This window comes from Camellia sinensis, chromosome 4, assembly GCF_055761805.1.
Source record: "Camellia sinensis isolate YWXY chromosome 4, ASM5576180v1, whole genome shotgun sequence".
Lineage (NCBI taxonomy): Eukaryota > Viridiplantae > Streptophyta > Magnoliopsida > Ericales > Theaceae > Camellia > Camellia sinensis.
Window position 1 is genome coordinate 23,925,433 of NC_138964.1, and position 13,151 is coordinate 23,938,583.

Consider the following 13,151-nt stretch of genomic DNA (forward strand, 5'->3'; position numbering starts at 1 on the left):
CAATCGGCTCTTTTGGTATATATCTGGACTTTGTCTTTTTTCTTTATGTGGATATTATTTTGTTCTTAACTTCTTGTCTTACAAGCCGTCGGGAGGATAGCCGACATGGGCTGTCGCTATCACAAAGTCGTTGAGCTAATTGGCTGTTTAAAAGTGGAGGTTGAGGACCAAAGGAGTAGGGTGCAGACGGAGGGCGCCCATGCCGAGGCCGAGATGGAGAGAGCCCGCAATGCTGAAGAATTAAGGTCGGTCACCGAGAGGAAGGAAGATGCGAGTGACCACGCGCTTAAATTGGCCCAGGAAGCGATCTCTAAATTGGAGGCTAAGTTGGAAGAGATGAAGGTGGCGAAGGAAACAGCCGACTTGAAGGTTTCCAGCGCATTCGATGCTGGGAAAAAATTTGTTTATGATGAATATGTAGACGAAGTGCCCAAATTTGAGAATTGGGGATTTAAACACGGCTAGCTCAAAGCCCTTGTTGCTGCTGATATGAAATTGGCTACGCTAATTCCATACGAGCAAGTGGATGTTGAGCCGCTGGAGTCTTACTCCGATGGTTAATTTGGGCAGCTCTTGTTTTTGTTTTAGGATTTGCGTGTAATTTTTAGCTTTTTATAGCTTTTTGTTTAGTAATTTTCATATGTAAAATGGTTACAATTTGTGCCCAATTTACTTAATGAAAATTCATTTTGTACTTTGTTATTGCGAATGAATGGAATTGTTCGGTTGCTGTTGTGAATAAAAACGTTTTGTATACTTGCCGACTAGATGATTAGGCCGTTTTAAAAGCCAAAAATCAGTGCATGACGTGGCTGTGGCACATATCAATCCGCATGAGGCCAAGGTGTTCGGCTAGATAGATTAATAAATCTGCCCTTGCCCTAGCCAGTGCATGAACTCCAAAGCATTCATCTATAATTGTCGTTTAGATGATTAGGCCGTTTTAAAAGCCAAAATCAGTGCATGAAGTGGCTGTGGCACATATCAATCGTCATGAGGCCTAAGTGTTCAGCCGAATAGATTAATAAATCTGCCCTTGCCCCAGCCAGTGCATGAACTCCAAGACATTCATCTCAAATTGCCGTTTAGATAACTAGGCCGTTTTAAAAGCCAAAATCAGTGCATGAAGTGGCTGTGGCACATATCAATCGGCATGAGGCCAAGGTGTTCGGCTAGATAGATTAATAAATCTGCCCTTGCCCCAGCCAGTGCGTCAACTCCAAGGCATTCATCTATAATTGCCGTTTAGCTGATTAGGCCATTTTAAAAGCCAAAATCAGTGCATGAAGTAGCTGTGGCACATATCAATCGGCATGAGGCCAAGGTGTTCGGCCGGATAGATTAATAAATCTGCCCTTGCCCCAGCCAGTGCATGAACTCCAAGGCATTCATCTAAAATTGTCATTTAGATAACTGGGCCATTTTAAAAGCCAAAATCAGTATCCGTGGTTTGGAGAGTAACGTTAATGAGATTACCTCGGGGTCGCTGCAAGCATTAGAAATAAATGGGCTCATCGTGCCAGTAACTTCGCTTTCTGTGTTCAGACGTAATTCAGGACAACTTGTCGCGAATGTCGAATAGAGTTTTCTTCAACAGCAGAGGCGAAGGTCGAACTTTGGCTGAGCTTGATGCTGCAATGAATCGTGGCAGAGAAACTACCTGTGCGGGAAGTTGGGAGTCCAAAGAACAGGAAAAACGTCAACCTTCAAGTCGTCGAAGCAGATCACCCCAAAAGGAGAAACAGCAACGGGAAAGCTCTCCGCAACCGTTGAGTTTTGCAGTTTTTGTGGGGAATAAACCGATGACGGAGGCGGACTCCATTATCAAGGACCCAGGGGTGGCAGTCGAGTTTGCTCGACAGATTTTTCCACCGGAGGTCCAACAGTCGATGGTTGGACGACAGGATTTCGACGTATTTCAAGAGGGCATCCATGGGGCGGTGAAGGGGCTGTACACCGCCTACGAAATCGGCATGCGCCTGCGCACCACGCAGTGGGAGATAGAAAGGATGGACCAACGGATCCGCAGTTCGGAGGCTCAGGCAGAGAAAGCCGAACACGAGCTTAAGGAGCTTAGAACAGCTAAATCTGCCGAGCTTTATGCGACAAGTCAATCTAACCTGATCGTGGAGGAGAGGGTTACCCAACGGCTATTGAGTCATGCCATCGCCGATCGAGATACGGCAAGCATGTTTGTCATAGAAAATGCGAGGTCCAAGGGTTATGAGCAAGGCTTTCATGTGGGTCGGAAGGTTGGGATCGACAAAATGAAAGAGAAACTTGCAGAGCAGGTCTGCCGCTGTGAGAATCGGGGCTTTAAGCACGGTTGGATCGCGGCATTTCGGGCCATAAAGGCCTTTCGAGCAAAGGGTGTCGATTCGGCTTTGCCGCAGTACCGACATAATCATTTTCCCTTTTCTGTCTTTGAAGTCAAAAAGAGCAACGATGAGGGAGACGCCGCATAAAAATATTCATTGTAATGTTCAAGCGCGGATTGCGTCGAAAATTATTTAATTACTTGTCGAATGAATAAAATGATCCGTTTTTAATATTCCTGTTGGAGAAACATTATAATTTTTGCGTTGGCATACTTATATTTGCATGTTTTGTGCTTTATTGGAGAAACATTGTTCGAATAAATGGTTTTTTTTCCGGCTCATCATCATGGAGCACTTTACCAAATATTTATTCAGTATACATGTTACACTGCCCAAAGACGGTGTTGATAAGGCTCTAAATTCAGAGGCTTTATCGGCCCAACGACGTCATGCGCCGAGGGGGCTTCGAATCCGGAGGCTTTATCGGCCCAACGACGTCATGCGCCGAAAGGGCTCCGAATCCAAAGACTTTGATTGGCCAATTATGATATCTACGAAGGGCGCTCTGAATTTGGAGGCTTTATCGGCCCAACGACGTCGTGCGCCGAAAGGGCTCCGAATCCGGAGACTTTGATTGGCCAATCGTGATATCCACGAAGGGCACTCCGAATCTGGAGGCTTTATCGGCCCAACGACGTCATGTGTTGAAGGGGCTCCGAATCCGGAGACTTTGATTGGCCAATCATGATATCCACGAAGGGCGCTCCGAATCCGGAGGCTTTATCGGCCCAACGACGTCATGTGCCGAAGGGGCTTCGAATCCGGAGACTTTGATTGGCCAATCGTGATATCCACGAAGGGCGCTCTGAATCCGGAGGCTTTATCGGCCCAATGACGTCATGCGCCGAAGGGGCTGCAAATCCAGAGACTTTGATTGGCCAATCGTGATATCCACGAAGGGCGCTTCGAATCTGGAGGCTTTATCGGCCCAACGACGTCATGCATCAAAGGGGCTCCGAATCCGGAGACTTTGATTGGCCAATCGTGATATCCACGAAGGGCGCTCCGAATCCGGAGGCTTTATTAGCCCAACGACGTCATGCATCAAAGGGGCTCCGAATCCGGAGACTTTGATTGGCCATTAGTGATATCCACGAAGGGCGCTCCAAATCCGGAGGCTTTATTGGCCCAACGACGTCATGCGCCGAAGGGGCGCCGAATCCAGAGACTTTGATTGGCCAATCGTGATATCCACGAAGGGCGCTCCAAATCCGGAGGCTTTATTGGCCCAACCACGTCATGCGCCGAAGGGGCGCCGAATCCAGAGACTTTGATTGGCCAATCGTGATATCCACGAAGGGCGCTCCAAATCCGGAGGCTTTACATCGGAACACTTTTCAACAAGAATCCTCGTATTACAAAAGTGGGGTTTGTACATGACGAATCGTTTTAAAACTGAAATCATTCCCCACAGGTCGGGTTTAATAATAAAACTTTCGCAAATGCGTTGAGTTCCAAGGCTGTGGAAGACTCCTTCCTGACATATCTTTCAGCCGATACGCCCCTGCTCCTGCGATAGAATCTATTTGATAGGGGCCATCCCAGTTCGGACCAAGTTTTCCATCAGTCGACTTTCTGTTAGCTGGCTGGACCTTTTTCAGGTCCAATTCTCCGGGTGTGTAGCGGCGGAGCTGAACTCGTTGATTGTACGACTTTGCCAGTTGTTGCTGGTACCGTGCCATGGACGCAAGGGCACGGTCTTTTCGTTCCTCGATTAGAATCAAATCCAATGCCAACGTCATGTCATTTTGGCCTGTATCAAAAACTTGTGACTTGAGAGTCGGGTGGCCGATCTCCAGGGGTAAGATCGCCTGGTTTCCAAAGCATAAGGCAAACGGCGCTTCTCCAGTTGATCTCCTCGGCGTTGTCCGATGAGCCCACAATACACACGGCAATTCCTCGACCCATTTGCCTTTGGCTTTCTCCAGCCTCTTCTTGATGCCGTCCAAGATGGATTTGTTAAAGGCTTCAGCTTGACCATTACTTTGGGGATAAGCTGGCGTAGAAAAATACGACCGGATACCATACTTGTCGCACAGTTCTCGTTAACACCACAATCAAACTGGGTGTCGTTGTCTGAGATAAGGGCTCTTGGAATGCCGAATCGTGTTATGATGTTCCTCCACACAAAGCACTTAACATCAACATCTCGAATATGTGTTAATGCCTCCGCTTCGACCCATTTTGTGAAGTAATCTGTTACGACGATCAAGTATCGCTTGTTCCCTGGGTCCCTCGGCAGTGGTCCTACGATATCGAGCCCCCACTGGGCGAATGACCAGGGACTGGTGATGGAGTTCAACTCTTCTGCAGGCAAATGGGTTAATGGGGAGAACTTCTGGCACTGTTCACACTTTTTTGCATAACACTCGGCGTCCACTCTCATTGTTGGCCAATAATACCCCTGCATTATAGCTCGATGGGCCAAAGAGCGCCTACCAGAATAGGCACCACAACTGCCTTCGTGTATCTCAGTCAGGAGCTACTTGGCTTTGTCCGGGTGCACGCATTCCAAATATGGACCGGAGAGGGATTTTTTATAAAGCCTTCCTTGTGGATCCAAGTAGTATCGTATGGCTTTGTTTCGTAGCTTGTGCGCTTCTTTCTTGTCCTCTGGGAGTTGCTCAGAAGATGGGAATGTAGCAATGGGATCCATCCAACAATGCTCCAGGATTGCTGTGATTTGCCTTGGGTTAGCTTCGATTCCTCGGTGGTTGACAATATATCCCAAGAATTTGCCAGAGCCGATTCCAAAAGCACATTTGGAAGCATTAAGCTTCATTCCATATTCGCGTAAGATGCCGAATATTTCATCAAGATCGGCTATATGATTCTGCTTTACCTTGGACTTGACCACCATATCGTCAATGTACACTTCCATTGTGCCGCCGAGTTGCTTTTTGAACATGGTGGTGACTAGTCTCTGATAGGTTGCCCCTGCATTCTTTAGCCCTAAAGGCATAACCTTGTAGCAATAGGTTCCTCTTGGAGTGAGGAATGCAGTTTTGTCCTGGTCCTCCGGATACATGGCAATTTGATGGTAGGCTCTGTAGGCATTGAGGAAACTCATCCACTGATGACATGCTGTTGCATCTACCAGCTGGTCTATCCTTGGGAGAGAAAAACAGTCTTTAGGGCAGGCTTTGTTTAGGTCCGTGAAATCAACACAGACTTACCAGGACCCACTCTTCTTTTTCACAACCACAGTATTAGAGAGCCATGTGGGGTAAGTCACTTCCCTGATTGCCCCTACATCAAACAGCCGGTCAGCTTCTTCAACGACAGCGGCAGTGTGCTCTGTGGCTGATCGCTGGCTATTCTGCACGACCGATTTGCACTTAGGGTCAACATTCAAACGGTGCTCCGAAACAGATGGGTCTACGCCCGACATTTCATATGGGATCCACGCAAATACATCAAGATTGTCGAGCATGAAGGATACTAGCTGCTGTCTGTCGGCTTGACTTGGGAAGGCGCCGACCATGAAGAACCTCTCTAGATTGCCGTCAATCTCAACTCGGTCTAGATCTTCCGTGGCTTTCTCATTTGGGAGCCACCCGACATCGTCGAGGCTATCTCGATCCGGCACCTCAATGGAATTGACGTGCAACTCCTTTGGCGTCTTTCTGGAGAGGAGATAACATGCTTGTGCGGATTACTGGGAACCACGGATCTGCTCAATGTCGTGTTCCGTCGGGAATCGTAGAAGCTGACGATAGGTGCTTGGGACGGCCCGCATAGTATGCAACCAAGTTCGCCCCATGATGAGATTGTACGGCGAAGGAAGCTTGACGACTAGGAATTCCACAGCCACTGTTCAGGAGCCCGCTCAAACGGGTAGTATGATTTTCCCCAATGGATATTCTAGATTTGCATTGAAGCCGAATAATGGATAAAGAGCCGGAGAGAAGTCTGATTCGTTGAAGCCAAGTTTGATGAAGGTCTTGTAATACATAACCTCCGAAGTACTTCCCTGGTCTATGAGAACGCACTCAATGGAAAATCAGTTTACGCGTAGTTCCATGACCAGTGGATCAATGTGGGGGACTGTTATGCCGATAAGATCGGAATCGTCAAAGGTGATACTCGGAGCTTCACGTGGTCGTTTTGCCGGCGTGAGTTGCTTCTAGGATACTGGGTGTGATTGAATTGTATGCACGGCTGGGGGCGTTGGCAAGCTGTATATCATATGAACAACACCAAGCGGAGGTGCATCCTGCCGAAGTACATTTGTTTTGGTTGCGCTCTCTTGGACGTGTTGTTGGGGCTAACCATCTTGGAATGACTCCTCAAGGTGATCTTCAAAGTATAGCTACTGTCAAAGTCACGACCGTGGTGTTTGCGATATGCACACACCGTCTATCCCTTCTTCTTGTGTCGAGAGGTCCCGCCATTTTTTACGGCCATTTGAAGAATGAGGGGGCCCACCTTACATGCGGACTCTCTTCGGAGGAACTGGAAACTTCATATCATCCTTTCTTCTTGGGTACTGGGGATAATAAGTCGGATTTACTATCAGCGTCGTGTCGTCGGGTTCGAGATTGTCGACCATCTGCCTTCACAAGTTGTTCCGGGGCTTGGTGCACAGCTCGTTTGGACTTTTCCAGCTCCGAGGCCAAATCCTGATGGAGACGTTCATTTTCAGTGATCATGTTCGCCAATCTCTGTTTGTTTTGCTTTGCTTTTTCCACAATCGCTTGCGTTGCCTCATGCTTCGGAGTTGAATGTGAGGCGCAGTGTAAAGCGCATCTGGCAGGGATGATCTCCAGGCCATGCATGTTTGTTGGAGTGAGGTCGTATCTCTGCGTGGTATCATCAGTGACCATTGGAGGGTCCTCTGTCACGCCCGCCATGGATATGCTTGAGTATTCCCACAAACAGCGCCAATTATGGAGAAGTGATTTTGGAAATACTCTTCTGATCTTAGGGGACGCTCTTGATCCTCTTCTAGTCACCTGAAAAAGAATGAACACTACGATCGATGGTGCCGGAATTAGCACTCCGACGGGCAAATCAGTTTCACACTCAATATTGCTTGTATTCGAAGTTAAGCACCATTCTTTCTTACATACCTCTTTCTGGCTGATGTCTTCTCTATTTATATCCTTTCCTCTTTGGGCCTCAGGATTAGATCCATTTCCAACCTCTTATTCGGCATATTTTATAATTGACCAATCTTCACTCGGCCCTTGCTTAATCGACTATTTGGCCGAGTAGGGTTGGATTTGAGTTTTCGAGCCGATCGCCGAATGCTTTGAATCCTGACTCCCAGATTCGACTATCTGGAATCACTACGACTCCCAATACTCGCCCCCCACAGTATATATTTGGAATACTGCTTAGAAGGAACAATCAATCCTTGTAATTAAATTAATTATTTTGTAATATGAAAATAAATTTGTTCACACACTTTTTTAGTATATGAACAATCTAAAAATTCATTATAGTTCAAATTTAGTTTCTCTTTACATAAAGTTACAATTATATGTCTCCCTCTAAGATGCTCCGTGCTCTTTAGAAATTAGTATAATGTTTGTTAAATATAAATTAATCTTGCACCAAGACTAGCAAATGCCCCTATTAATTAATATAGAATTGAAGAATCACATTAAGAGTATATATTTGGAATACTACTTAGAAGGAACAATCAATCCTTGTAATTAAATTAATTATTTTGTAATATGAAAATAAATTTGATCACACACTTTTTTAGTATATGAACAGTCTAAAAATTTATTATAGTTGAAATTTAGTTTCTCTTTACATAAAGTTACAATTATATGTCTCCCTCTAAGATGCTCTGTGCTCCTTAGAAATTAGTATAATGTTTGTTAAATATAAATTAATCTTGCACCAAGACTAGCAAATGCCCCTATTAATTAATATAGAATTGAAGAATCATATTAAGGGCATATATTTGGAATACTACTTAGAAGTAACAATCAATCCATGTAATTAAATTAATTAATTTGTAATATGAAAATAAATTTGTTTACACACTTTTTTAGTATATGAACAATAATCCATATAATTATAGTTGACATTTAGTTTCTCTTTACATAAAGTTACAATTATATGTCTCCCTCTAAGATGACTTCACATAGAATTGTTCATGTATGTCACATTTGCTTATGAATGCATGCCAAGTTACTAGTGAAATTAGCCAACTATATGCAATTAACAAACAGGCAAAACATCCCAATCTGTTATTACTATTTCGTTCACTTCATTATTGCAATGCTAATCGAACCCTTAAACTTACTTAAGCTCTCTTCTAGTACAACGTATTTTTCCAAGTTGCCGTCCATTCCCAGGTTCATCTTTGATTGATGTGTACTGTTCCAATAATGGACAAGAGTTAGATGATGATAAAAGATAGACTAAAAAGTAAAGAGTATCTTGAAGGTGTTCAATCATTTATTGAGTTCGCTACAAAGAATTTAGGGCCGCAGGATGAAATCCGTTGTCCTTGTGTTGATTGTTTGAACGGCACAAAATTTAGTCGACACGTTGTACGATTGCACTTGATTCGAAGAGGAATCGAATGTTCTTATCAAACTTGGGTGCACCATGGCGAACATGTTCCCATATTTCGTGATCATCCTACTATGTGAAACGATGATACTGAAAGCAACGGATCTGGAAAGACAGCCAATCACGAAAATGTGGGTGAACTTCCTACCATGTTAGAAGAGATTTACATGAGTGGTCTCATGGATAATCATATCAATGAAAAACGTACTAGTTCGGAGAGGCACAATTTGTTGAAGTTCATGAAATTGTTCGATGATGCTCAACGCAAAGTATATCCAGAGTGTGAAAAGTTCTCCATCTTGTCCTTCGTAATTAAGATGCTTCATGTGAAGGTATACAATAAATGGAGCAACAAATATTTCGATATGGTTATGCAAGTTTTCAAAGACATTCTACCAAAGTGTGATGAAATTGTTCCATGGACCCTTTATGAAGCGAAAAGTTCTTACGTGAATTGTGTTTGGGATATAAGGCCATTCATGCATGCAAGAATGATTGTACTCTATTTTGGAAGGACAACGCCGCGTTGGAGAATTGCCCTACATGTACGGAGTCTAGATACAAGTTGAACGACAAGACGGGTAAAAAAATTTCACACAAAATACTGAGGTACTTTCCTTTGACACTGAGGTTGAAGAGATTGTACATGTCAAAAAAAACAGCCGCACATATTAGATGGCACAAAGATAAGCATGTGGATGATGGAGTCTTACGACATCCAGTTGATGGTGAGGCATGGAAGGACTTTGATAGGCTGCATCCTACGTTCTCTGCGGATCCTCGGAATGTAAGGCTAGGGCTTGCCACGGATGGTTTCAATCCATTCGGAAATATGAGTACATCGTACAACATGTGGCCCGTAATCTTAATGCCTTACAATCTATCCCCATGGAAGTGTATGAAAGATCCATTTGTCATGATGTCATTGCTTATTCCTAGATGATCCACACCTGGAAGAGATATCGATGTTTACTTGCAACCATTAGTAAAAGAGTTAACTAATCTGTGGGAGCATGGTGTGCAAACATATGATGCCTCAAATGGCCAAATATTCACAATGCATGCAGCAGTCATGTGGACCATTAATGACTTCCCTGCATATGGTTCCTTGTCTGGTTGGAGTACAAAAGATTACTTGGCCTGCCCTAATTGTAACATGGATGCTTCATCTCAGAGCTTGCAAAGTAAGATAGGGTATATGGGTGCTCGGCGGTACTTACCTAAGAACCATAATTGGCGAAGAAGTAAGCTATTCAATGGTGAAATTGATAATAGGTCCAAACCTGTAGAGTTATCAGAAGAACAAATACTTGAGCAAATTAGTTTGGAGACGTACAGGCCGTATGGAAAGCATCCAACCAACCAAAAAGGACAAAGGACTGAAAATCCAACTCTTAACTGGACAAAAAGAAGCATTTTGTTCGACCTACCCTATTGGAAAACACTTAAGCTTCGACATAACCTTGATGTCATGCACATAGAGAAGAATATATGTGACAATCTGCTTGGGACACTATTGAGCATAGATGGCAAGAACAAGGACACATACAAAGCACGTTTGGATTTGGAGGACATGCGAATACGAAAGGAGTTACACTTGATAAGGCATGTGAATGCCTCTTTCGAGAAGCCGCCGGCATTGTACACATTGTCCCAGGCAGAGAGACAAGGGTTTTCTGATTTCTTGAAATCGATTAGGTATCCTGATGGCTATGCGGCAAATGTATCCAATTGTGTCACCGCGAATAGTGGTAAGTTAGTTGGCCTCAAGAGTCATGACTGTCACGTCCTTCTACAACGACTTCTTTCCATTGGGATGCGAGGATACCTTTCTACCGAGATTGGGACCACATTGTTTGAGTTGGAAACTTTTTTCAAACAGTTGTGCTCAAAGACATTGAGGGTGATTGATTTGGAGAAATTGCAAGAACAAATCGTACTTATACTTTGTAAGCTTGAGAAGATTTTTCCTCCTGCTTTTTTTGATGTCATGGTCCACTTGGCAATTCATTTTCCTTATGAGGCTTTGCTTGGAGGGCTTGTGCAATATCGATGGATGTATCCTATTGAGAGGTATAACTACGATGGGGGTGTTTTTTTTCATTTAAATATAGTTCAATATGACCATACTAACGATCAGGCTGATGTTTACATGTAGGATGCTCGGAGTTCTTAAAGGATTTGTGGGCAATAAAGCTTGGCAAGAAGGTTCCGTAGCGAAGGGCAATATAAAGAAAGAGTGTACGACGTTTTGTTCAATGTATTTGGATAGAGTTGAAACGGTGTTTAACCGGGAAGAAAGGAACTACGATGGGGGTGACAATAGCCCGGGGTTGGCGATTTTCACTCAAAATGTTCATCCTTTTGGTCAACTCCCAAGGGCAATTGATGTGTCCGTAGCTGGCCGCGAATTGGCGAATTGGTTTATCCTACACAATAGTTTGGAAATGGATGAATATCTAGAGTATGATTCCTCATCATATATGCAACATACATTTTCTACATGGTTTTTATTTTTTAAAGTCTTCATTATTCAAATTACTTATGAATTACGTTGTATTAACTAGGGAACACAAGCTTGTGTTGCAACAAAAATATGGAAGTTAATGCAACATTACAACGGAACAATGCAAAGAATTTCCTAAATGGTTCAAAGGTCGCGTAAGCTTAAACTCGTTAGTGTATAGTTTGCATAGAACCTTACATTATTCCAAGTTTGAATTAACATGACATACTTTCTTGTGTAGATGAACCAATTGCGAAATCAAAAGTCACCCGAAGTAACCGCTGAGATGTGGTCATTAGCCAATGGACCTAATGCCTTAGTGAACACATATTCGGGGTGCATTTCTAATGGTGTCCGATTCCATACTATCGACCGCGATAACTGTCGTAAATGTCAAAATAGTGGGTTGGTAGTGGAAGGCGACCACCAAGGCCAATTGATAAAGTTCTACGGCTACCTTTGTAAAGTGTGGGAACTGACATATTTGTTTGGACATCGGGTTGTTTTGTTCCAATGTGAATGGTATAACACCGGTAGTAGTCGAACTTTGCGTGTCAAACCACATGTGACAACTGTAGATGTAAGAAGTCGATGGTATAAAGATGACTCGTTTGTGTTCCCAAGCAAAGTTCAACAAGTTTTCTACGTTCATGATACGAAGTTAGGGCCGAATTGGCAAGTCGTAGAAAAGTTTCAACATCGACGAATTTGGGATGTGCCAGAGCTGGATGTGTCAGAATTTGATGAAGTGTTGCAAGAAGATGAAACCACTACTGTTGTACCAACTGAGCCTATTGATGATGATGTTGTTTTGCGTCGGGATGACATTGAACCTGAAATTATTTCAATGGAAGTTTCTCAGTCCAAAAAGCGTGTACAACCCGAGGGTGTTATGGATGATGCTTTCATCTGTGATGACGATGATGAACTAATAATTGCCGGTGATGACGAAGAAGAAGATGAGATAGAAAATGATTTTGATACAGATACGGACCTAGAGTTTTAACTCACTTTGTTGTGAAATTACTTTATGTGTTCTCTAAAAGTACATTGTGAAAATCAAATTCATAGCAAAGTTAGATTTTCCATTCGATCTGCTATCCCATTTGGTAGATTTTCGCACAATCTGTGGCAGATTTACTCATCTGCTCTGTCTCTGGTTGCTGACTTGGAGAGGTTGCTGCTGTTTTTTTCCACTTTGCCTACTTGATTCTTGACTGCTATGCTTAGGTGGTAGCTAACAGTGTGATGGTTGATTGGCTGAGTTGGGATGCTGTGTTGGTTGCTAATCAGAAGTTTGTTAGCCATGTTCTGTTGGTTGTTAAACTGTTGTTATTCATGATTAACTTTTTATTTTTAATGGTTGCATAATCTGTTGGTAGTCATGCTGCTGTTCTTATTTTTTTCTGTTGGTATTCATGGTTAATCTGTTGGTTGCTTAATTTGGGCCTGTGTAATTTTTTTTTACTTTTAAATTTTTATAAACTTGAAGTTAGGTCTTTCTTTTTGAATAATTCTATATATACTACCAATCTTACTTTATTAGAAACTACAAATACAAGAGTCCAACTGTGATTGGTTGTCAAAAAAAATAATGACATTTAAATATCCAATGATGTTTGGACATTTATGTATGTGAGGTTTATGTAAATGTATGTAAATGACGAATGTGAGGTTTATGTAAATGTAAGTGATGTATGTGACGTTGAGTACTCATGTATGTTTGTTATTTT

The 13,151-nt window shown here is 43.1% G+C and overlaps 1 protein-coding gene across 1 annotated transcript; it reads left to right on the top strand.

Annotated features, from left to right (window-relative positions):
• Nucleotides 1-9,984: 9,984 nt before the first annotated feature.
• Nucleotides 9,985-12,424, top strand: LOC145823642 (uncharacterized). The gene is made up of 3 exons (XM_082923130.1): nt 9,985-10,985; nt 11,071-11,308; nt 11,660-12,424. The coding sequence occupies exons 1-3, from the start codon at nt 9,985-9,987 to the stop codon at nt 12,422-12,424; spliced, it is 2,004 nt and encodes a 667-aa protein (XP_082779256.1).
• Nucleotides 12,425-13,151: the final 727 nt, after the last annotated feature.